This window comes from Pelecanus crispus, chromosome 3, assembly GCF_030463565.1.
Source record: "Pelecanus crispus isolate bPelCri1 chromosome 3, bPelCri1.pri, whole genome shotgun sequence".
Lineage (NCBI taxonomy): Eukaryota > Metazoa > Chordata > Aves > Pelecaniformes > Pelecanidae > Pelecanus > Pelecanus crispus.
The window spans coordinates 113,948,840-113,975,566 of NC_134645.1; the positions used below are offsets into that span (position 1 = coordinate 113,948,840).

At 41.2% G+C, this 26,727-nt stretch overlaps 1 protein-coding gene across 1 annotated transcript in view; it reads left to right on the plus strand.

Annotated features, from left to right (window-relative positions):
• Positions 1 to 12,047, plus strand: part of RNF144A (ring finger protein 144A) — a 29,776-nt gene extending 17,729 nt beyond the window's left edge. Inside the window, exons 2-7 of the mRNA XM_075707627.1 lie at positions 2,268 to 2,372; positions 2,586 to 2,646; positions 3,724 to 3,931; positions 5,781 to 5,928; positions 7,236 to 7,325; positions 11,193 to 12,047. Of these exons, the coding sequence (XP_075563742.1) occupies positions 2,268 to 2,372; positions 2,586 to 2,646; positions 3,724 to 3,931; positions 5,781 to 5,928; positions 7,236 to 7,325; positions 11,193 to 11,324 (744 nt within the window). The 3' untranslated portion in view covers positions 11,325 to 12,047. The remainder of the gene's footprint in view (positions 1 to 2,267; positions 2,373 to 2,585; positions 2,647 to 3,723; positions 3,932 to 5,780; positions 5,929 to 7,235; positions 7,326 to 11,192) is intronic.
• Positions 12,048 to 26,727: the final 14,680 nt, after the last annotated feature.

A 26,727-nucleotide genomic window follows, 5' to 3' on the forward strand; every position in this document is an offset into this window, starting at 1 on the left:
GGGGAAAGCCTTGGACACTGCTCGTGGCAGGAATGAACTGTGTTATTCCTTGGAAGATGTGAGGAAAAGGAAACAAATCAAATGGGCTTTGGCAATGGTCCCAAACAGGTTGAGGAAGAGAATTAACCACATTAATGATTAATGATGGCAAAGCTCATTCAGCTTGAAAAGTACTTTCTATAAGTGCTAAGTGCTGGCATTAAAAATGTATGCATTTTCATTTTAATCCACACTTGGCGTCTGCAAATGGAGGGGAAAGGGAAGAGCCAACAGTGTCATTATGGCAACACTAATACCTCCCTACAGCTGAAATCGCAGTTTGCCAAGGCACACAACCTAGGACCTGGTTCTTGTGGAGCTCAGCCTGCTGTCGTTGCTGCTAGTGGTTTTCTTGAACTGCTCCACCACCTGCCCTGCAGAACTCTAAGCGACGGCTTGGAAACCTTCTGCAAGTCAAACCATCTACTAAGTGAACAATTGTCTTCATTAAATCCCTACTGATAAAGAGGAAAACATAGACCATAATTGATCACACATGGATTTTTTACACATGTAAAACTTTTAAAGATACCAATTATCCAGTCTCTGTTTTTCTTTTCCAAAAAATAGACTTGTTATCTCTGTTGAGTAGGAGACACAGGGAAGGGGAATCTGACAGAAATGATATGTTGTGCTATCAAGGTGGTGGCATGCGGCTGCCAGAAAAGCTGTGTACCAGAGCAGCAGAAATTATGTGGGCAGGAAGTGAAGTTTTTGCTGCAATCAAACTGTGAACGGTAAAATCTAAAATACTATGTTAATATAGGTGATAGGGTCTCTGAAAGGAGCAGAACAGACATATTGAGAGGCAGAACAGAAAGAGAGGAGGCTGAATGAGTAGACCCAAAGTCTAGACCTTAGCAGCTACAAGCCACATGCAAAGGGTTAGGCAGCAAATGTGCTCGTTGATGGGCCTGTTTGATGGCGTGGTTGGAAGGAAGGAGCGGCTTTGTGCTCTGTCCCGCAGTTAGGCACACTGGACTTGGCAAGGTCAATGCAGCCCTTTGCCTTCCCAGGCTGATGGCGAGCCGGTGGCTGCATACCTTTTGCAAGTTCTGTCTGGAAATAGTACTTGAAGTCCCTGTTTTGCCAGCTTGCTGCAGAGTGTGTAATCCTTCTCGCCTCCCACCCGGCTGTATGCTAAGCTTGTTTTGTATCTCCATTTCACTCTGCTTTTGGTCTTTATTCACATATCTAGTTACAGAGAGTTAGGAATGTACTTCTGTAATTGTCTTCCAGTTTGCCACAGCCAGCTGAGCTCACACGCAGGGTGAGAACACCACAGGGTGACCCATCCGCTGGAAAGCAGACCCTCGTTTGCCCTTTCTGTGTAGTGTCAGGCTGGTAGAAATTCCATGGTATCTGCAGAGAGAAGGATATCTCTCTCTCCATCGCTCCCCTTGCCTCCCCAGCAGACACCTATGCGGTAGCTCTCACCTTGATCTGGGAAGTGTGGAAGTGGAGGGGGGTGGTTACTCTTCAAGAATAACAAGGTTTGGTCTTAATTGGCCCTTAGTCTAAAATATCCACCTTTCTCCTCTGTTTCGTTGACGGTCGTGCTGTGCACTACTGTGTTAGATGCCACGTTTTCAGTTATGACTTGGGTAAAATGCTGCGGTTGCTAGGGGAGAAAAGTATTAGTATTACCAATATTTATTATTCGGTCCCCATGGAAACTGTAGTTCTTCTGGGAGTCCTAATTCTCACATTTTTCTTCCTATGGAAAAGATATATCTTTAACCATGAAGTTCAGATAGTTATTTTCTAGAAATAGAAGGCAAGATACACCACTCCCTTTTGCTCTCTGGTAGGCTTGACAGATGTCTGTCTATGGGTGGTTACTGCTTACTAAGCTGTGTTGTGGTTTCCACTCACACAAGGATTTTTGGAGTGTGGTTAATCTAATTTTATCTTGGTGGTGTTTTATTATTTTTCTCCCCTCCTAGCTCCCTGTTTGATTTGTCCTTTTCCCCATTATTGTTATTTTTTAATTTCCTGAATATTTTAAATTGAGGAAGAGTTATTTGATGGGGAAATTAACTGTTTTCTGTTTGAAGGTATAACTGTGGCAGAAGCTGTGGGCATGGCCCATGGTTGTAAAAGGGACACAGTAGTATCTGTTTTTTCAAAGAAGTTTGAGTTCTTCAGATTTTCAGAGGAAAGCTGTTAAAATACTGAGTGGTTTATTGTTGGTGGGATAGTTAACTCAGTCTTTGGCTCTCCTACAGTGCCTAAAACAGTATGTGGAACTTTTGATCAAAGAAGGTCTAGAAACAGCAATCAGCTGCCCTGATGCTGCCTGCCCAAAGCGAGGTCATCTGCAAGAAAATGAGGTACACTTTTACTGCAAATAGGGGTTTTTTTTCTTTTCTTGCCAGCATGTTTAAATGTGTCTTGCTGTGTATGTTACAGCTGCCATTGTTGCCAACATACGTTTTTAATAATTCTCTAAAGGTCAAATATTTTGTCTGCATTTGTTGAAAATGCCTTAGATTATTGCTGTTCCTAACTGGAAATTTGTCTTTTCCTTTTCCTTCCTTCAACAGATTGAGTGCATGGTTGCATCAGAAATCATGCAAAGGTATAAGAAGCTACAGTTTGAAAGAGGTAACACACGTAACACTACCCATTGCAAGGCTGTGGGAACAATATCACTCCAGACAATCCCATAAATCAGACTCTGGCTCTACACATGTTCATGCAGTAGCACCGTGCATTAATTGTTTGGTCATCACAAAAAAAAAAAAAAAAAACCCAACCCAAAAAACCAAACCCAACCAAACAAAAAACCCTATTGTTTCTGTTCTTGCCTGCGTGATTCCCAGAATTGCAACATTCTGTGAATAAACTAAGGAAAGAAAATTGCTATGTATTATAATGCTCTATAACTAAGGGAGGGAGTGACTTCTATTTTGAGCTTTGCTGTTCGAGTTGACTGCCAGCACTCTAGGGGCTGGGGAGGTAGACTGACCCCTTTTATGGAGCCACCATTGTCTCCTGTGATGGCATCTGGTGCAGAATTACTAGGCAGTTCTGTCTGTAATGATAACATGAACCTTGTTAATTTTTATGAGGATATAAGGTGACTGGGTGCCTATGGGGTTGTGGAACTGTGTGGCCATAGAGAACTTACAGTAAGGTTTTGCTGAGCGCAGGACCCAGCCTAGAAACCACTGAAGTCATTGGCAGGTTTTTATTGACTTCAGTGGTCTTTGAAACATGAAATGACTTACTAGTAAGCAGCCTCCAAGAAAGGGATGAAACTGTATAATACTCTTATGCTATTGTTAATCGTGGTGATATTAGGGCAGAGGCTAACTTGAAACAGAGTCCTACTTGGGAGGGCACTGTAAAAACACTTTCTGATGGGTTTTACCTGCGTAGTATATGCTCTATTTAACTTCAAGTACAACTGAAAAAAAAATACATCTCATTCTCAGAAGAAGTTTAGTTCAGTGAATGAAAGTGGCCGATTAATTCAAACTTGGGAAACTCACTTTAGTTTGGTGCCTGTTTGCAAAGCAGGCCAGATTTATGTCTTAAGAGGGTAGCATAAATTAAAAGGCTTCTTTGTAAGTGTGTGTCTTCAGATGCCCTGCCAGTCAACCTCAGCTGGAATACATTGTTATGGAAGGCCGGTCTTGTAACCACCTTTGAATTTTCTTCTTTTATGCCCCTTTACAGAAGTGCTTTTGGATCCGTGTCGGACTTGGTGTCCATCCTCTACTTGCCAGGCAGTTTGCCAGCTCCAGGAACCAAGCCCACAGGACCCCCAGCTGGTCCAGTGCAAAGCCTGTGACATTGAGTTCTGCTCTGCTTGCAAATCTAATTGGCATCCAGGTCAAGGCTGTCAAGAGAACATGCCAATCTCTTTTCTCCCAGGAGAAACAAGGTAAAGTATTGCAAAACATCAAGTATTTAGAAACAAAACACTCAATCTTTGAACAAACCAGAGTATGAATAGTAAAGAGGCATTTTCCTGATATTTTGTTTTAAAGCTCTTTCCTTCACTTAGTCATTCCTGTTCCTTTAATGCTGTGTTCCAAAACTGGGCAGCTCTTGGCAGCCTCACTCCTTGCCACCATTCCTGGCAAAGCACAAAGGAGCTGCTTGAGCCTCTATCAGCCACCCTTTTGTCCCAGTGGGAAAATGTGATATCCAGGCGGCTCATGAGCTTCCCTTCAGAAAAGATCTCGTTGCCTCTGCTATTCTGGACAGCGTGAGGGTTCATAACATCATGCCAGACAGTGATTTTTAGAATACCCTGTCAGTAATCCCAACTGCTGCACATTTGGCCAATGATCTTAAGTTCTGCTTCAAGCTGTTTCCATTGGCATACTGCAGCCAGTGAATAAGAAAGGCCGTTGTGCATGCGTTCTACTTAATGTTTGGGCTTTTTTAAAGATTATATAGTAGTTCCAAGGTGTCATCAAAGCCCTAGCCAGCCTTGGACTCAGCTATTCATAACTTGTCTTCTTTCAAGCTTTGCTGTAACAGATGACTAGCTAGGATGCTGTCATGAGTTCCTGGTCAAATGTAGTAACTTTTGCACGTGCTTTTTGTGTGTGCTTGACCAGAACCAAAGCTCACTAAACTTCATGGCAAGATAAAAAACTTTATTTATTTTCCTTAATGCTTTGGTTGGTGTTAGTTTTTATTTCATGCTTCATTTTTTACTCCATTGAGGTTTGTTTTTTCGTTACTTTGGAGCAAAATGTGCTAGTAGCAGCTTGTGCTACCATGCATTTGGAATTTCATATGCAGTTTATGAATTCAAAGCATTTTTCTGTAATATGATTGCCCCTAATGTGACTAACGAGTGTATGTCCTTTTATCCTGCTGTTGGGCAAATCAATCAATCAGTCAAGGGTCAGTCCTGTTTTCCAGCAAACTGTTGATTCCCCGTCAGTCGTTCTTGTATCTCCCAGTGGCAGGGACTGCAGGAAGTGTCATTTGTTAAGGTAGATTTTAGTTATTGGTGTGCATAAAGCCTGCATATAGTGGAAAGCTACTCAAGGGAAATAAATGTTCTTCTAGTGTTTCCACATTCCTCTGTGTTATGCCCACTATATGAGGGGACATCCCGTGGTTTTGCACAGCGATGCAAGACAAGAAGAGGCGGTGCTGACCCTACCTCATGAACCATGATTAGGACAGTGTTAGAGATGAAGACATCAACTCTGAAAGAACAGCATGCCCCAAAAACCTCATGATTCCTGGTTTGGAAGGATATTCCTAGGGAGGATTCTCAAGGAGGGCAGAGACAAGCCATCTCTCCCTAGTGCCACGGTCCAAAGGAATGTGGTCTGGGCTTGTGCCATCAAAGGATTGCTTCCTTTTCTGAGAAAGAAGAAAGGAGGAAAAAGGAAAATGATCTAGACATACAAAGCATTTAGGTGTGAGCTAGCTGCTGCTCATCTGGTTAATTCCAGGAGAAAACTGTATCATATCTATTAGTATCACTAGATAACAAAAACAGTTGGTAAAATATCTGGTAGAGAAAATGTCCTGATGCTTACGTAGGCACTGTAGTCATTAAACACTTTTTTCTAGATACATGTTTGAAAAATAGAGTATAGCCAAAATATCTGAATAACAAAACTCAGTTAAATACCTGGATCTCTACTACTTTCTTATTTTTTAAAAAATAAAAAGTAGGTTTATCTTCTTAGCATATTTCTTAGAAGTTCTTCTCTTCTTCATGGCTACACATCTTATTAATTCCTCACTCTCTCCCACAGTTCAGTTTTTAAGATGGAAGAAGATGATGCTCCAATCAAACGCTGTCCAAAGTGTAAAGTTTACATTGAACGAGATGAAGGCTGTGCCCAAATGATGTGTAAGAACTGCAAACATGCCTTTTGCTGGTACTGTCTGGAATCGCTTGATGTGAGTACATGCCATGCACTCTTATTCTCAGAAGCTTAGAAGTTCATTGCTTTGCCATCCAGCTGTCTCATTAATCAAATAGTATCTCAGTAGCTTCTGCCCAGCTTGGTAGACTGCGACCCACCAGAGCTGATGCTGGTAATTTGTATGCTCTGTTTTACTTGTCTGACCTTTGTGATCTTGGCATTTTGCTTATGTGAGCCAGGAAACAATCATTATAAAGTAAAATGTTATGAAAATGTTGTTTGCAATCTTTACATGGTAACTAACATGGGGGGGGGTGTTGGTGTTTTGTTTTTGTTTTTTTTTAATAATACTTCATTTAGTACTGACTTTTCAATGTTCCCCTTCTTGAAAGAGTTACAGGATGAATAGAGCACTGTACTCAGTCTGTGGAAGTTTATCAGATGAATTTTAGATTTGGTGTGTCACCACGCAGGAGTCTAGCAGTCAGATTTCTTTACCATTCACTGTATTCTGTGGGACAAGAAATAGAACTGACTTATGAAAAAGAATACGATGTTCTCCTAACACCAGGAATTTGTTAGTCTATAATCTGCTGCTGTCATATGTTTATGTTTTTTTAAAAACAGCCTGTTATCGTGTCCAAGGATCAGAGTATATACAATACACAACATCTGTTTCCATGTCATCTGTTTTATTTTATAGCATTATTAACAATAGCAAAGGAAATGGTTTAGGTTCCCGAAAGCTACTCTGACTATTCAGATCCTGTGGTTGTCCCATTTGAATGCTTTACTAACAGTCCTTAAGTCACAGGCTTCTTACATGCTCAGTTAAAAAGTAGTGTTCCCTTGGTACTAGGCCTGCTGTCTTAGCTGGTTTGCCAAAGGATGGCAGGACAGATAGGGACGTCACTTCTCAAAGATCTGTATTGTCCTTTTATTCTTCAACTAATAAAAGGAACCAAGTTCGGGAAGTCTGCAGTGCAAGTATTCATTTTCCTTTGCTCTTTCTGTATGTGTGTAAAATATATGCAATGGACAGCTTATCTTCTTGGATCCTCTTGCTAAATTCCATACTAGCATTTAAATATGCAGGTTGAGAGCCTTTGGGAGAAGAATGCATTATAGATATATAACACTTGCTGAACAATCCTCTTTTTGAAGATACTTAACTGTAAACAAAGCACTTTAGAAAGGTTGGACCTGGCCATATCCACCTCACTAAGCTTTTATCTTCCTGTACAATTCCTGGTTATAAGTTCTCAGGAAATACTATTTTATAACTCGAAGAACAGTTTGTACTTCTGTTTATTACTTACATTTTCATTTAATATTTTGTAGGATGATTTTCTCCTTATACATTACGACAAAGGACCTTGTCGAAATAAGCTGGGACACTCCAGGGCATCTGTTATCTGGCACAGAACACAGGTAAAGCTCAGATCTTTAAAAGCTCTGTACAGGTCTACTACTGTCATAGTGCCTTCCTTTGCCTTATTCATTTTAACACCTTAGGGTAAAATTCTGTGCCAAATGGTAACTAATTCTCACAGCAGATTTGAAGAGGGCAGTAGCTTGGGGAGGAACAGGTAGCTCTCCCAGAGAGGACACTCCTTGGCAGAAAGCCACTGAGAACTAGGAAGGGTTTTGCAGAGCCAGTTAAGTGACAAGTTATGTTCTCAGTAAACAAGGAGGACAAATTAGATTGCCACCATCCATACTATTAACAGGGAAGCTCGTCCTGCAAGGGATCTTTAGCTCCAGATCTGGAATTGGAAAGGAATTAGCCTGAGTATGCTCAGTATCTTGCTATGGACTCCAGTTGACTCATTAATGTAGGTTGGGTAGAAGGTAACACATAGAGATTATCAGTAGTTCCAAACACAGATGCAAATTGACAATTACAAAGAGTGTGGGGGTATCTCTTGTAGTCTAGATCCAGTCTTGCTGGACCCAGCATGAATGCTGGTAATGGCAGACCTCTCTGCACTACTTCGATGCATACAAAATAAATACCAATATATGACTTAGTCCAATCTACTGCCTTTACAGTCACTTCAGAGCTACAGAGACATCTGGGTATCTGAGTCATCTCTTCCTAAATTAACTGTGTGACAGTAAATATCTACCTTAGCTTGAGATGAAGTGTTTTTCATGAAGTACAGATTTCTTTCCATTTGAGCATAAACCCCAAGTCTAGAGAATAAACACCAAGTCTGGACAAACAGCTAAACTGAAATAAAAGGAGAAGAATCACACCCCTCCCTCCACATACACTCCTGGGTGCCTGAGCTATGGACTGGGTTTTGCAATGGTATCTTAGGAAGTGTTTGGGTACATGAGCTTTCTTGATATACCTGTAATCTGATATTTGGAATCTGTTCTTAGCCACAGCAGTTAGTGCAAATACGTTTGATAGACAGTATGTTTGATGTTCTGGTCATTGTTGAGAAAGAAAGTGATAATTCTCCACCAATTAGGATATAATTTGACTAAACCCACTAAAGCCAAATCAACATTGCAATCGTTTCCTTATGTTAAGTTGCTTTCAGTATTTATCCAAGGCAAATTGAGGTGAGCCTTTGTTTTGTTGTTTGTGGATTTAAAAAAAATACTTGTTTTGGCCAGAGGGAATGGCTTGATGCTGGGTAGGGCAGCAACTTCTTCAGAAGCTACAGAACCAAGTAGAAAACAAGTAAGTAATACTCAGCAGGCAGTTTTGTTTAAAAACCAAACAAACAAAAAAACCCACAAAAAAACCCCAAAATAAACAACAACAACAAAAAAAAACCCCAAACAAAATGAAACTTAATGAGTTCTTTGCTATACGGAGGCTGAAAGGAAAGTGTAAATAGATATGTCATAAAAATCAGCAGTAGTCAATCCAGTCCACTGAATTGCTCATTTTCAGCTTGGCTCTATCTGACCAGTGCACTCTTAGTCTGGGCTGCAGAAAGCTAGGCAAGGGCATGCTGTTTCCAAAGAGCAGTATGGCAATAGTTGCAGCTCACAGTTTTTAAAGGAGATGAGAATTTAGCTTTGGTTTATGTCTGTAGTAAATAAATACAAAGATTAGTAAATGGAAGTTGCATCAGATAGTCAGCACCTCCAAAAAAAGAATGAGTCATGAAATGTGTACACCTCTGAAGCTGAAAAAGAGATTGCTCTTGGCAAGAAATAAAATTGTTAGGGCAAGGAAGTTTGAGATCTTTATCCCCAGACAGCCAAAATCCAAGATTGAAAGAATTTGGCGTAGTAGGAGGCAGTCTGAGGGTGGTGACTGCTATCCCACAGCGCCATCTCCTGCAACCAGCCTTTCCTCTCAGCCCCTCTTCTGAAAATCCCTGGATAGTGGAATTGCAAAAAGAAATACATAGTAATCAGAACGAGAAATTGTCCGTGGCCGACAAAAGTACTATTAAATCATCCCATCTATACCATGGCTAATTAAATATTTGCCAACTAATTGAAGCGGCTTATCTAGCCCTGGCTAGAAGAATTCGTAATGAGAATTGCACTCTTAATTTATTTTTGCCTTCTGTTGTGAGGTTTTGCTAGCAGATTAGCATTCCACTCCTGCTTTCATTATTCAAAACTATTCACAGACACTCTCCCCTGAATAAATCTGAATTATTTTCTCAAATAATTTGCGAGCATATTGTTGCAGCATTACCCTTACGGTTGCCTGTGGCAAATGGGAAACTTCCGGAGGAAATGAACCTCAACTTGAATGTTTTTTTAATAATTTTCCAAATTTAAACTATGTAGAAACTAATAGAGTTTGGCACACTGACAGAATGGGTAGGTCTGTGGTCCTCTGCCCATACCGGGAAGAGGGTGATCAATAAACGTCAGTGAAAAAAACCACCTTGTGGTGGGTTGACCCTGGCTGGATGCCAAGTGCCCACCAAAGCCGCTCTGTCACTCTGCTTCTCAACTGGACATGGGAGAGAAAATATAATGAAAAAGCTTGTGGGTCAAGGTAAGGAGAGGGAGAGATCACTCAGCAATTACCATCACGGGCAAAGCAGACTCGACTTGGGGAAATCAGTTTAATTTATTACCAATTGAAACTGAGTAGGGTAATGAGAAGTAAAACCAAATCTTAAAACACATTCCCCCCACCCCTCCTTTCTTCCCAGGCTCAACTTCACTCCTGTTTTTCTCTACTTTCTCCTCGCCAGCGGCGCAGGGGGATGGGGAATGGTGGGTGTGGTCAGCTCATCACACATCCCTGCTGCTTCTTCCTCCTCAAAGGAGGACTCCTCACACTCTTCCCCTGCTCCAGCATGGGGTCCCTCCCACAGAAGACAGTCCTCCGTGAACTTCTGCAATGTGGGGTCTTCCCACAGGCTACAGTTCTTCATGAACTGCTCCAGTGTGGGTCCCTTCCATGGGGTGCAGTCCTTCAGGAGCAGACTGCTCCAGCGTGGGTCCCCCACAGGGTCACAAGTCCTGCCAGCAAACCTGCTCCGGTGTGGGCTCCTCTCTCCATGGGTCCACAGGTCCTGCCAGGAGCCTGCTCCAGCGGGGGCTTCCCATGGGGTCATAGGTGGGCATCCACCTGCTCTGGTGTGGGGTCCTCCCCAGGCTGCAGGTGGATATCTGCTCCGTGGACCTCCATGGGCTGCAGGGACACAGCTGCCTCACCATGGTCTGCACCAGGGGCTGCAGGGGAATCTGTGCTCCGGCGCCTGGAGCACCTCCTCCCCTCCTTCTTCACTGACCTTGGTGTCTGCAGGGTTGTTCCTCTCACATATTCTCACTCCTCACTCTGGCTGCACTTGTTCCGGGTTGTTTTTTTTTTCTTTTTCCCCCTTTCTTAAATATGTTATCCCAGAGGCGCTACCACCATCGCTGATTGGCTCGGCCTTGGAGCTTTCTCCAGCAAAAAGGGGAGGACCTGAAAGTGGGAGTCTCTAACTCTTGTAGTCTTGATCCTGATATTTAATATTTAGGTTTGATCAAGAAATACCTAATCAGTTGCTTCATTAGTTCTTTGAGATATAGCAAAACTCAAAAAGGCAAATAACCATCTGCATCGCTTTGTGTAATGGGACTGAGTTGTGTGGCGTGGTTCTGACTGGAGCAATGAAACATGAACGTTCGCTCTCTGATTTCACTCACGTTTACTGATCTCAGGAGCTGACTGTAGCGTGCACTTGGGGGGAAGTCCTGGGTCTGGTAAGGTCAATGGCATTTGCTGAGATCCTTTTGAAGGACACGGATGATGTACTGGTGTCAGCAGAACCTAGACAATTGTTATCCCTAATGCAATGCTATTCCTTTCTCTTGCAGGTGGTAGGAATTTTTGCAGGATTTGGTCTTCTACTTTTGGTGGCCTCCCCTTTCCTTCTACTTGCTACACCATTTGTTCTGTGCTGCAAGTGCAAATGTAATAAAGGAGATGATGACCCTCTACCTACCTAGACTGAGAGAAGACTGGACTCATCACAACATGTGTTTTGATTTTATTGTTGCTGTTGATGCTTACCCCTTGCACTTACATTGCTGTAGCCTTACTTGCCCTGTTCTGCTTTTCATTGACACACAGTCTTGGTTCCAGGACCTGTTGTTACTACTGTTGCATTGATCAATTGAAAATAGACAAAGAGGGTAATGGAAGGCAAGTTTGGTGCTAAAGGGAGACCATGGACCCAGGTAGCTATCTGAAATGAAGAGGTGATACTGCTAAAAATAGTGCAAAAAGTTTCTGATGCCCTGCCTGTGGACTGGGAACTGTGCTGAATGACATCAGCAAAACAAGCTAAAAACGCATACAAATCTTAACTTTCTGCATATCCATTCGCTTCAAAATTTGGTGTCTTATTCCTCTGTATTTTTAAGTTGCCTGTCATTTAAATCAGATAGTCAACTTAGTGTGATTTTACCATGTTTATTACACATCAGTTTTTGTTAAAGCCATCACAATGTACTTTTTAGTACCTATTTTTCCAAGTATAACAAAATCAGTACGGTGCATATAGGCCATCCTATGCCTTTCTTGAAATTTGGGGAGGGTTAGAAGGACAAAGTTGGTCCTGTTGCCTTCCAGGAATTTTTTGAAGTCTTACAAGAAATTTGTTTGATTGAAAGCTACATTTTAAAAACGAATTAGTGAAGCTGTAAGGTTGAGTGGTGACACAAACCTGCTATCTAATCAAGGTTCTTTTAAAAATGCATTGATGGTATTGATTACCGCTGGACCACTAGTGTTTTTCTGAATTGTTATTTTTTGCTTTGTTTAGGGTTCTGCTACACTTACAGGGCTATGTAACTTCTAATCCAGGTATCTTAATCTTTTTATATAGAGATATATATATATATAAAAAATCCTATTTAAACCAAATGTGTAAATAGCTGTGCTACTGAAATATTTTGGAAGTTCAAGATAGCTTGCTTCTGTCTTTAGGGCAATTATTGAAAAATACAGGACTAACTTTACTATTTAGCAGACTCTTGGGTTATCAATGAATCTTTCCTTTTAAGTACAAAAATACATCAGGGTTATCCCTGTAGTTAATAATAAAAATGCCTGGGATATTTGTGGAAGTTGTACTTTACATTTAAGCTACTTAGCCCATTTTCAGAGTTAATGTCGTATAATGTATGATGTATGCTGTTAATAACAATGCTGTGACAAAAGAAGTTTTCATTTGAAAAATAATCACTTAACTTGATTTGATAGTTTTGCGTAATTCACAGTGCTGTTTCCAGGGTAGTAAAGCGTGCTAGTCAACATACTATTAATCATTGTAATTTCTCTTTAGAAATATTTTGTTAAAAACCATTTTGCTCTCATTTTAAAGCCTACAAGAATTTGACTAATAACTTCTTCCCATGAAATATGAAGCATCCAAAACAGTGTGTATGTCTGTGTGTAGTACTGAAGGAAAAAGTTCTTTTTGAATGGCTTGTGGACTGAAGTTTGACTGCATTTTTTTTTTTGTCATCATTTATTTCTGTGCATTATCAATGTACTGAGGTGGATGAATATGTTGAAGCCAGGATAACTTTGCACTGAAATGTATTAAGACCCTTAAATGCAACTGTTCCTGGCTGCTGTCACAGGCTGGGAATGTGGTTTCATAGCTCAAGTTTAAGGAAATTACTCCTTTCTTTATTATCTTTTGTTTTATACTGTCTGTCTGTTAAATAAAAAGACTGTAGGGTACAATTTTGAAAAGGGACACTGTCTTTTTATAAAACTACTCTTGAATTTCTTCTCCTCCCCCTTCTTCCAAGTTTAATAAGAGTATTCAAATTCAAACTGTATCTAACCACAGATTTTAGCTCTGGGAGCTGGAGGTTATCTGCAATTCACTTATTTGGCTTGATTTTAATGAGTTTGGCCATTATAACATGAAGAAAAACGATAGCTGGTTTCCAGCAAGTCTGAACTCCTTGTGATTTCTTCAGATTGTTTACGGCAAAGCACAGTTCAGATCTTTACTTGTAATACCTGTTTTTGTTACCGCAGTTTTTTTAGTATTTTAGCTATCTTTGTTATTAGAAGTTGCTTAGTTGTTCAAAAATATCTGTAGGAAGGTCTGGATGGTGCATTCGATCACTGTTTGCCAGCCCCCGGGGGGGTGTGAAGCACCGCCGAGTTCAGCGGGCAGCGAAGTGGTTATCTCACTCCGTGTCTGGCAGCAGCTCGGTCCATCTCCCCAGAGGTGCCCTAAGCCAAGCACCTGCCTTGTCCTAAGTCATAGCTTCAGTGTGCAGAAGTCATGGAAACCCTTCTGCGAAGGACAGCTTCCTGCAGGTAAGCTTAAACTATGACCTTTCATCCTTGACCCTGTAATTCTATTTAACTGGAGGAAAAAAAAAAATGGACTACAAGACATAAAGATTTCATGGGTTGTTAATTTTCTAATTGGGAGCACTAAGGGATTTTGTTGTATGTGGCAGTGGCTCTAATGACCAATTCTACTACTGTGATGATAGGGAACAGCAGAGGTGCAGTGGCCTGTTAACGGTACTGGAGTGTCCTGGTATGAGGTTTATTTTCTCTGTGCCTTTCTTCGAGACAGCCTCTGTGTGGCAATATAGCAAAACTTGAGTTTTCCGTGGTACTGTGTGGCCAGTTAATAATCAATGTCAAAATTAATGCATTTTCAGATTTAAAAAAAAAAAGGCAAGAGAAAGAATTCCTTTACAAATACGGACATTTTTAAGTTACAGTTTATAATTAATGCTCACAGGTAGCATTATGTATAATCAGAAAACTCTGTACTTCTGTCAGTATATCTCTGATCTCAACATACTTGAATTGCTACTGGAGATTTTTATGACATATCTCTTGTTTCAAATCCTGGCTGTTGGTATAGACTATATGCCTTCATATATTTACCAAATACCTTTCAGGTTTGCTAAATGTCATTCCATCTGTATTCTTCTTGGGGGTTTTTTGGGGTTTGGTGGTTTTTTTTTTTTTTAAATGCTGTTTTGTTTCCAAAGTAGCAACTTCTGTTGGTGATGTATTGAGTTTGGGATGTTTTTATGTTACAGCTTGTGATGATAGTATGACATTTAATACCCTGAAATTGAATTGTAAATACACCATTTTAAACTCTGACATTTAAACCCCCTGCCATGGAAAAGCAAACGTTTGTCCCTGCTGCTTTTCGGATGAAATTCTGTTACAACAACTTTGGCTTTTTAGATTTTCACCAGAAAAATAAGATTCACTGCATGATTTCTGTTGTGTTTTTATGGTTATGCTATTATTTAGGTTTTTTGCATTGTCTTAAATGCTGTTTTTAATGGAGTTTTTAACAGTACATCATTTGCATGTTCTGTTGGGGTAAAGTGGTGTCCTGTCTAGTGAGCATGGGACTGAGTGTGGAGTCCAGACTCCAGAGGCTTTGCGTCTCCCTAGACTTGCCGTTCATTAGTGGAACTGAAGTCAGACCTGAGAGAGATCAGCAGCATAGCCTGCACCGACTTCAGTGGCAGGAGCATTGAGTTTTTCCGCACGTGACAACAGACAAGTCACTTATCTCCTCTTATCTCAATTTAACCATTTTTACATGGATGGACCATTGTTTACCTACCTCACAGGAGGGCTGTGAGGGCAAATTCATTGGTTTTGAAGCTCTTCAAGATTTTGTGATGAAAGATTACATATAAATGCTTACTGTAGTTTTATGTTAATATTCCAATTTTATTCATGTTGGCATTCTTCCTGAAACCTCCTACTACTGACTTTAGCATGCCAAGAACTTGGGATGCTTTCCCCACATACCAAGCAGCATGATCTTTCCTCAAATACTCTGTCTTATGAATTAGGCAAAATCCCAAATAAGAACTGACTGGATCCACTCTCAGCTTAACAGTTGATCTCCTGACATGCAGGAAACACAGTTAAAATCAGTGAAAAGCTCTCTTGTTTATGGAGCTGACAGGATAAAATATTCATTGATCAGAAAAAGATTAAGTGCTTTTGATTTAAATTTGTTATGGGCAGGAAAATAAAAATGAAGTTTTGTGCATTTCATCTGTAGGTCTTTTACTGTATAGGAATAAATATATTTAATACAGGCTGTTCTCATCCCAGTGAGGTGCAGCATGCATAAAGCTTTGTGCAGGTTTGCTTTTTTAAAACCAAAGTTTGTACATTTCACATACATAATCTAAAATCCTGAGGAAAACAGATAGAATACGGTTTTTCATGACAGTGATATTTAAAGATATCAAAAAAGCCTGCATCAGTGCTTAATTGCTAATGCACTTATACTAAGTAAGGCATGCTGTTTGTGTTTAGAGCCCTGTGGTCTTCATTATTGCTTTGATTTGTGTATCTCTCTTGTAAGAATTCCAGGAACTTTAGGTACAGGTACGTGGTACGTAACTGAACCTTTCTTGATCATTTTATCATGGATATATTTTAAACTTGTATAGGGATAAGCATGAAGGAGTCATGCGTATGTATAAATAATGTATTTGACCAGTGTAAAAATAGTTCTGTTGATGTATTTGAAATGTAAGTACATTTTGTGCCACTAACACTGTGATGTATAAAAGAGCTGTTGAATGCCTTTTAATGTTGTGTTTTGTACTTTGAATCATATTGAAGAGTTTAATTTGTAATTTCAATAGATATTTTAAATGAATGTGTCTCCTTGTGATTCTTCATAGTGACTTTTCAGTGCTACATGTTCACTTTAGAAAAGTGCTTTTGTTATAGTAGGACTCCCTATGCTTATCTGCCTCTCCATCCTTCAGAGCAAGCACAGCGTGTGGCCTGGAGCCCTGCTGCCTCACTTTTGGACATAACTGCGGTTTCTGACTCATCATCTCGCAGCTTAGCTGAAAGAGTGAATTTGGTTATCTCAGAGCTAATTTGATCCACAGCTGGGTCTTTGGTCCAGCTCCTGTTGCAGTTCATCATAGAATCACAGAATGCTTTGGGTTGGAAGGGACCTTTAGAGGCCATCTAGCCCAACCCCCCTGCAGTGAGCAGGGACAGCTTTAACCAGATCAGGTTGCTCAGAGCCCCATCCAACCTGACCTTGAATGTTGCCAGGGATGGGGCCTCCACCACCTCTCTGGGCAACCTGTTCCAGTGTTTGACCACCCTTGATAAAAAGATTGCCCCCATCTTTCCTGTAGGCCCCCTTTAAGTACTGAAAGGTCGCAATAAGGTCTCCTCGCAGCCTTCTCTTCTCCAGGCTGAACAACCCCAACTCTCTCAGCCTGGCCTCGTAGGAGAGGTGTTCCAGCCCTCAGGTCATTTTTGTGGCCCTCCTCTGGACCCGCCCCAACAGGTCCATGTCCTTCTTGTGCTGAGGGCCCCAGAGCTGGACGCAGTACTCCAGGTGAGGTCTCACCAGAGCAGAGTAGAGGGGCAGAATCACCTCCCTCGACCTGCTGGCCACGCTTCTTTTGATGCAGCCCAGGATACGGTTGGCTTTCTGGGCTGCAAGCACACATTGCCGGCTCATGTCCGGCTTTTCATCTACCAGTACCCCCAAGTCCTTCTCCGCAGGGTTGCTCTCAATCTCTTCATCCCCCACCCTGTACTGATACCGGGGGTTGCCCCGTCCCAGGTGCAGGACCTTGCACTTGGCCTTGTTGAACGTCATGAGGTTCACACAGGCCCACCTCTCCAGCTTGTCCAGGTCCCTCTGGATGACATCTCGTCCTTCTGGCGTGTCAACTGCACCCCTCAGCTTGATGTCGTCTGCAGTTGTTGGTGTACACTCTAGATGGGTGAATGTGCTGCTCTGAGGATCACTCTGAGATGCGTGTATATTCTTTTACCACAGATTTAGGTCTGGTGGAGGTGGCTGTAGCAGATCTCTCCACAGTGAGTAGCTTGTATGCCCATCGGTTTGGTGTTGTGGAGGTAAAACTTTTAAAGGCAAATCCCAATCTCCTGTACAATAGAGCATACTTAACTCTCTTTGACAGTGGGAATTGGCTCTCCTGTTCTTGACTCCATCAACAGGCACTTTGCATTTCACCTGAACTGCAGTTGAGGATGCAGTCTTTCCTTCAGTCCCCATAGCTTCTTTCTCAATTGTTAGGATACAATTTGTCTATACCCATAAAAAAAGCACAGGCACGCTTTCTTCAAAAAAATGGTGCCCATAACTAATAGGCATGTATGTGCTTTATGCCTCACAATTTAAGAAAAATCAAGGCCACATAATAGCTGCTACTCAGTCATTCCTTTCTTTCATTTTCATGGATCATAATGATTTTTCTCCATACGGGAAAGATCAGTTTAGAACTTTTATGCAATTAATTGGGCAGAAAATAGTCTATAAGTGCCACTAGGGGTTTTGACCTATTCTAGGAGCAGGTATTATTAACAAAGCAACGTTTCTTTCTTCCTCTGCTCCCACAGTCAGTTGCTTCCAATTAGGGTATGTTTTGCTTTGCAGTTTTCTTTTAGAGAGGAGGGTTATTTCTCAGTCACGTGCAAGTATCTTGTAGTTTAGTAACATTTAGCTCCTGGGTATAATGGCAAACTTCTAGTCCCTGTATGCTCTAGTAAATAGAGAGTGTCCAGGATCATTCAGTCATCAGAGGTGACCCACATCCATAGTCATAAGTTCTGTTAGGAGTGGCCCCAGTGCCAGAATAACTCCTGAACTGTATGTGGGAACTGGGTGTGAGAGTTCAGGTCAAAATCATGCCAGTAACTGTCCTCTAAGAACTGAACAATCAAGACAACTGAATCCCACAGCACAAAAACATAGTGCTAGTTCTAGCATTCTAGTAGTTTTAGTAGTACTAATAGAGATGTGACTGTAGACATTGAATTATGTACACACACATGTACGGGGGTAGTGCTGGAGATTGCCACTGCCAACCTGCAAGCACAGTTGGATCCACAAAGCATTTTTTTGTTTGTTTGTTTGTATTGGAGATCATCTAGGATGTTTCTCATAGGAGATTTTGTGCTGTGGGTACTTGCCCATTAGTGCATCTATACCAAGAGTCTTATTTTATGCAGGATATATAGAAACTGTTGGAGCTTTTGCCGATTTTGAAAGTAAGAAGGGAGAAAAGACTATTTTGTACAAGGAAGCCTTTGGTGCCCAGACTCTGCACTCTGGGAACCAAGATTCAGTGGTCCTTCACTTAAGTATGAGGTTTGTCTTAACATTCAGGTGTCTGGCCTTAACTGACGGTAGTCAGCGCAAAGACACATCTCCTGTGTCTTTGGGACACTTCCCATCCTATGCTGCTTACTGAGATAGTTGTCTAGACAGCTTAGTCAGCTGTCTCAAGGTGCTTCTCAGCTGTGGTTGTTTTCTCACCCACTTTGATGACAGAAGAAGTCTAGGCAACTGCCTTTGTACAGACACATAACTTAGATGGCCAAAACTGAGTGAAACCATCATAGAGTGCCTTATCGCAAGTACTGCTTTCAGATACCAGGGCAGAACTTGGTGGTGCAAATTAGAACCAGGCTACTCCACTCCCATATGGTGTTTCCAGATGAATGTGTGTGTGTGTTTGTGTGTGTGATGACTGTAACTTAACATGTGGCACATATACAAAATGTTTAGAAGCTGTAAATCATGCAAACCAACTCACACATGCAAGCAATGGAACTGCACTTGAACAACTGAATATTCCAGTTCTTCTGTGGCGTGTGCACAGGAGAGAACGATGTCAAGGTCTGTGTGCTAACTGGTAGTTTATACCTGGTGTTCCTTGGTCAGCCAAAAATGAAATGAACACTATAATCAGTATAGAAATGCTAAATTTAAACGTAGGTCCCAAAGAAGAGAGCCCCTGGGAGTAAATTCTAGGTGTCCTAACTCAATGCCATTTTCTAAAATCTGAATGTAAATCTGTGTGTCTAGCTGATGTGTGGTACTTTTATTTTTATGCGCAGCATGTCCTTAAATGTCAAATGTGTATTCTAGTCAGTGTAGCTTATATATGCCTACAGGAAGAAGAAATTCTACTGTGTAATTTTGTAAAGCAAGAAATCTGATCCTGGAGCAATGCAGATTGCCCATATTAAATAGACTGATTGAGGTTCTGGGATATTTTTGTAGCTTTATGTGGAAGAATGTGTATTAGGAATAGAATTAAATCACATCCTCCTTCAAAACATTGCCTTTTTTTCCCCAAGTAGCTGGAAAAGTAAAAACAAATGCCTATAAGCTTGAGTAAGTGGTACTCCATGTATGCTGTGAATTGCCTGCTCGGAGCCCATTAAAACGGATTAATCTTTCCATTAGTTTTTAGTGAGTTTGGATTTTCATTTCAGGTGAGCAACAAGCTCATCTTGCTGTGTAAGAGAGCACCTGTGACAGAGAACTGTGTTTTTCTGACAGGGTTTTCTCTGCCAGTGATTTGCTTCAATTGTCATGATCTGTTTTGTGTGACAGAATCTGAAAGACTGATTTCATGTGGACTATGAGAGAAAAAAGTTATATATCGTTAAAAGAGAGTGAACATAACTCACTAATTTAGCAGGTTCTGTAGGCCTGACCTGCTCATACCAGTCTAAGTTAAAGTCTGTGGGCTCAGCCATTCCTGACATCTGCACTGCTATGGTTTATTCTTGAGAATGATTACAAACAAGCACACATTTTATTTTTTCTCTTCGCTCCCTTGAGATGATGTTTTGGGTTTTGGTGGGTGGCAGAAATGCTTGAGCTGCCTCAAAATCCTGAGGTCTCATTATATTTTGAGAATGACACTGTCATTTTGTGGGATTACCCACAGGAGAATTGCATAAGATATTGTGCAAAATTTCATTTTAGAATTGCCTTGGCAGATGAGCATAATGCAGCATTTCTTTCTTTATTTTCATGCCTCAGTAATTACTAGTGTACTCATTTTGTTGAAGTCTCATGTGACTTCTATGATGGGTGTAGGTTGAATGAGGGATACCCGAGTTGGAATATGGATAAACTTTTCTTAATGCATTAGAAAAGCACACGGAAAGGGTATTTTAAGCCCCTGCAGTAAGAGGTGCTGCTATGAGCCAGCAGGGTGCAGTCTCTGAACGCCATTGCAGACAATAAGGACTGGCTTGCTTTGAGAGCATTGCACATAAATCCATATTAACAAGATTTCTCTCTCAAGCTTTTAAAGTCTGCGTTTCAAAACCTCCACAGAGTTAATTGTAATGATATCATGGCTAAAAATAACAATGTTATGATGGGCCTGCACACTCTGCTGGGGCTGTTCGAGTCTCTGGATATTAACATGTTATTGCTCCTGTTCTCTGAGAGTTACGTAAACCTTTTCTGAACGTGAAAAAGCCTAAGTATTTGAACTTTCAGAAAACTGATATAAGCATAGAGATGTTTCAGTCTGCAAATGTAAAATGAGAGGTGCAAACCAGAGGTCTCTTTCAAAATGCCATGTGCAGAGAGCACTGATTAATCACACTGACAGAAGAAGGGGGAACACTAAAAGTCAGTTGGTTCAAAACAGATTAAGTATTGGCTAATAACATTGCATCTTCTCTATATTTTATAATTGACGGATGTTGTAACTGAGCCAAATTATTCTCTTCTCCCTTCCTACCCATGCCTGCTGTCGTATCTGTGTTCCTCAATACAGATGTTCAGCAGAAACAATGCAACTGTCCAAACAATAACTCTAACCATCCGTTTAGCAGTCAACATGTTTGGCAGGGGGGGGCAAGCTGCAATGGGGGGGTTGCTGGGAGTCCTTCTGCCTTTACCTATTTATATATGTTCCAATGTTCATATGTCTTCCTTCCCTCCACCCCCCAAAGTATATCTGAGTAAAGCAAAGTGAAGTGTTAGTTTCTTGTATTTTTTGTGGCCTAGAGGTATGTTTCAGGATCCTGCCAACACTAACACAAACTCTAACTTTTAAAGAAAATATAATGTGCTGTCCTGGCTGCCACCATCTCGCTGCAAAACTGCCAGGGACTTCTGGGAGAGTTCTGGTTCATGCCAATTACAGCCTGTTAGGAACGTTTTTCAGCTGGATCCATTTTTCCTTTTCAGGACCTTGCAATTATCTTATGCAAAACAGTGCAATTAGAGGATTAGGGTAGTACAGTGTGTCTTACCAATCTGCTCACACTTTGCTTCCACCACATCACTGCGTTTTGTTCAGCAGATTTCCCCAGCCTTCGGCATTGATCAGGTGGTTACAGACAGAGGACCTTCTCAGTGCAGGATGCCTCCAGCCTTTCAGTGCTGCTTGCAGCTCCTCCTGTCTTCCCAGCAGCAGGGTGTGGTTTCCAGGTGCAGAGCAGCATTGCATGTTGAAGAAGGGCCCTTGAAAGATGCATGTGTCTAGGGGCCATCTCACTGCTTCCCACAGTACAAAGCAGAAAGCAGAGAGATCCAGAGCAGCAGGAGGGAGAGGCACTGAGAAAGAGCACCCTTCTCTCTGTCACCTCTACCTATGCAGTGACAGATAGAAATGTGTGTTTGGTGCTTAGTGCCATCACCCTTACCAGGAATTTTTATCCTTTCACTTGTAATCTTAGGGCATGCTGCATTGCAGGCTCTGCAGGCAATTACTGGCATCTCCTTACAACTAAGATTTGGTAAGGGAGGCAGACTGGGTTAAAATCTGAGAGCTTTATGTGAGAGCTGACCCTGTGAGTCAGCTTCTCCTTTGCGCTAAAACTGAGGCAATTAACCTAGATATTTTATCTGCCATTTGTTTGTGGAAAACGAATGTGAAAAGCTACAGTACCTGCAAGCAGTATCCTTGGTTATTTTAGATACATCCCAGGGCTCTCTAAATGTGAAGAGCTCTGTAGGGTGCAACCATCTCCCTTTGGTAACTTTTACCATTGTGCCTGAGAAAACCCCTTCTGAGCCACAGGGTCTGGACAGAAGCTGTGGCTGCAAGGCAAAGGAAACTGAGAAATGCCTGAGGTTCCAGCAACATCTGCTTTAAATCACAAGATACCTTAATGACCCTTCAGGACACTCAGTACTTAAGGTCTTTAAAGCTTTTGATGGCAACCTCAAGTGCACAGCCTGTCAGCACAGCTCAATAAGGTTGTAACACTTCTTTTGGCTGGATGGACTATGACTTTCCTTACTCCAAAGCAAATATGAAGCTCGCAGAGGAACTCTAGCTGCTATCCAAACCAGCAAAGCAGCTGGGAGCTGCCTGCCTGTCCCTTTGCTGTGGCTCACAGCACCATGGAACGCTTGGTAAGGAATGCTCGTGATGGTCTCTGCTCATAGATGTTCATCTCCAAACATGGGTGGGCAACAGCCCCACAGAGATGACTGCGGTGTTCCCGGTGTCTTGCTTCAAGCAACAGTTATTGGTCTCAGTCAGGAGGCTGCATGGGGTGGGATTTGCCAATAAAAAAACTAAGAATGCCCCAGGAAAAGGGTTTTATAGGCCTTTATGTTTCTGAGTATTCAACAACCACGTGTGAAACACTATGAACTGTAAAAGCTCCTGGATACAAAGAGCACTCAACATGTTGGTAGGGGAAGAAAAACATTTTCTGTTTACAGGAAAATATCATAATGTCTTTAAAGGCCATAAAAGCAGTCAGAACATGAGGTCCAAAAAATTTTCCATTACTCTCTAGAGTGTCCCGTATGTCCTTTGTATAAAATAGGTATTTCCACCCTGAAGAACTCACCCTCTCCTAGCATCTCTGAAGAGCTACTGAAGACTCGATATAAGGTTTGTGTGATGGGTGTGCAGGTTGTGTGCTGCGCTCTGGCTAATCGCTGCCCCTGAAGCAGCTGGGAGGGGGTGGCTGCAGAAGAATATTAAATGAGGGTAGTCCACAAAGATTAGAAAAGGTGATAATAATTTGATTTGCCAGGAGTAGAATCAAGCAATTTAAGCAAACATTTCTGAATCATTATTATTATTATTATTTCCTTCAACGAGCAAGATTTCAAATGATATTTGGCATCCACCCTTCTCCCACTCCGCAGAGTGGAAAACCTCTCTGGTGTTACTGCAGACTTGTTTCGCTAAAATGGAATTTTCTTGCTATTTTAAACATAAGGAACAAAACCCAAAATTCCAACAAGCTCTTGAGTGCTGCACAATGCGTGGCTTATTTCTTTGCATGCATGGTGTCATGGCAACGGGAAGAATTAAAAATTAATTATAATCCAGACAAGATGGCCTCTACTTATATTATATGTTGGGTTTAGCCTGACCTTGTGATTTTATTTTTGCCAAAACAATATCAAAGGTGCTCTTTGCTACTAAGGATTTTTCTTTCTTTGGTAAATAAATCTCCAATTCACTAATTGGAGCATGTAGCAAGCTGCCAATGAAAATTATGTCTTTGAATTAATATAAAGTTATGAGACAAAAGAAGATTCAAAGGAAAAAGCAGAAAAAGGTAGTAAGTGATTAAGAGAAACAGATCTTGTTAAACTTTAGTAAACCTGTGAGTAAAACAAAGCATGTTCTTTTTAATAGGAACAGCTCAACGAACATTGTTGTTAACAATTTCTCTAAAAAGATTTGATTTATGGGGTTAGTAATCAGATATGAGAATGTGTTTCATCTGAGAAATGTTCAGTGCCTGCCTTGATGTGATGATGCTTCAACCTTAAAGACACTTTGATGGTACACAGAGACAACTTAATGAAAATGCAGTTAGGCTTTCCAGCCTAACAGGTGTTTCACTTGCTCATTCAAATACAAAGTCCCAAATTTTTCATTTTTCTCTTCTGCTCTGCATTGCTAAAGAGTCATATATTGCATGCATTTTCAAATATAAAGAGCTAAATTCAAGTTTTTAACTCAATTTTTAAATTAAGCATTCTTACACCTGGAAAGCCAGTTCTGCAAATGTGTACCAGCAAGGCTATTTTGCTGTTCCACCTGCAGACGTACTGTGCATCCTGTGAAGGGACCACAGCTGGCAGGAGAGCTTGCAAAGACTGAGGTTTCCCTACAGCAGATTCCTGCAGCCTCTGTTCTGTGTAACACAGAAGTAACCCCCATATGATGAACGAACGACCCATTTATGAGGCAGCTTCCCAAAAATCATGAGAGCTGTAAAGGCCTAAATCATAAAGAGAAAGGAAGTTCTGGATTCTTTATGTCCATCTGTTGGCTTTGGAACCATAAGCATCCATATCTGCAAGTTTTCATTCATTATGAAGACCAGAATTAATGTGTTTAAAAAAAACCCAAACCAAACAAACCAAAACCAAAACTGAGATTCAGCACAAGCTCCAAAAGTAGGATTTCTGAATAAATAATAAATCCAACAAGGTGTCCCTTTTTTATTCTTTTGTTTGCATGAAAGATTTTGCATGCAGCTTATTTCCTTTGTGTCAAGTCAGTCCTGAATTACATGTTCCAGGTATCAGGTAGCCACGAAGAACCTACCATTGACTAAACAGGATATTCTCTTTCTTTTTAAATGGAAGGAGAAATGCTAATTTTTATTGGAATGGAAAGCTATATTCATCTGGGGGAAAAAAAGGTTATATTCAGGTGTTACTGTGCATTTAGTTCTTGACTAAATGAAGAATGCAAGAGAAGATCTTGAACTAAACTGATAGTCCCTTAGGAGTTAGGCTCTAGGCAGTCCTGAAGGTTTGTGAACATCACTGTAGTTCAAGCCTTTGCATGCAGTCAGAGCTACTTGGAAGGCACTTTGACCATAAGTCTCTCCACACTTATTTGCCTCTGTGATCTCAATGCAATTTCCAGGAGTTATTGCACAAGATGTGCTGTTGACAGTGGAAGTTCCAGAAGATAATGCCACCCCAGGCTTTGACACTGGGGATCAGTGGTATTGTATAACTAATCTCTGAATATTGTGACTAATTTCTATGCCAGAACAACAGCTACTCATTGCAACAGCTGAGGAAGAACATGTGGGATAAGTAGCAACAAGCACTGAACAACACATTGATATGTGTCCTCTGGGCAGAGTGTTGGATAATTGATCCACTTACCATATCCACCAGATAGATGTATGAGAGAAGTCCAGGCACCTTTCCCAATTTCTCTTGTCTCCATACATGGAGCATCAAAGAGATGAACAAAGACTCTGTTAGCTGCATTTTTGAAGAAGGAAAGGTATCATTCAGTTCTTCAACAGAAATATTTGTGGGGTGTAGACACTACCCCAAGATGGAGGATTCTGGTGTGTGATACCGCTTTAGGATCAGCTTTCTGAAGAAACCTGGGAGGCTAATGGAGAATGAGTAAGAGACAAGGAAGCAAACAGATTTACTATTCCTCAGTTGCTCTGAGGAGTAGTGCTTTAGCCATGGCGCTCTCACTGTGGCTCTCTTTCTGTGTTTTGTAACTGTATTGCCTGTAGCCAGCCTTGTTTATAGCCACAGATGATACTGAAGAATTTATAACATCTGAATTGCTCTAACGTTTTCAGATAGTTCCACAAATCACTATTGCCATTTATTTTGGATATTGTTTTAAATGACTGTTTCTTTTATGCACAGAGATAATGAGACCCAGTTTTTTTCCAGATGGACTGGCAAGCAAGCAGTGATCAAGAGGACTGACGTGTACCAGTAACCCCACTCTCCCAGGATCATGCTCCCAAATTGCCACTTCTGAAAAACGCAGTCCCAGTTAGCGAAACAGTGAGACCTCGCAGACAGCTGAAGAGAGTCTGTGTGTTTAATCCAGAGTTAACCAGGAGCGGGAAAGCAGTAGGAGCCCAGTAACTTCCTGGATAAGAGCAATGTTACGTCAGCTGAAAACTTGGCAGAGCAGATTCATAGTGGGGGCAAGGACAGACAAAGAGTCAGGGGAGAGGCATCCAGTAGAGTACAAGAGGACACTGTACTTCATAAAAAAGGGAAACAAACAGCACTGTAATTAAAAAAAAACTCCAACACCATGCAAATACAAGTGAAAGGAGAAAAAATACCAAATGCAAACTGAGCAGGTGTAAAATGTTTGTGTGAAAAAACACACATACTTTATTTCATAGAATACCTGTGTAAAAGACTATTCCTACTGTATTTGATAAACTGTCTGTGTAGAAAAGTGCATACCAGGGTTGCTTTGCACCCGCTATGCAAATCTCCTCAAGCCAGGACTGCTGGCAGAACACTTTCCCTCAGTGGTAGCAGCACTCCCACCTGGCTGACTACAAATAGACTTGCCTTTGTTCAGCGCTCCAGCCAGGGTCACCAAAGAGGGGGCACTTTGCATCTTCGTGCAGGGCAAGTTCAAGAACCAAACCTTGTGATACTGTAATTTTAGCATCTCATCGCTTAACATTTATTAAGAGTTATGTTGATATAAAGAAAGATAAAGCAGTTCCAAAAGTGTCCACGGGAAACTCTTCTCAACCACAGGGGATAAAACTGAATGAAATGAGTTTGGAAACTGAGAAGAATTTGACCTTGGCAGAAGGTGGACTGAAATCAGG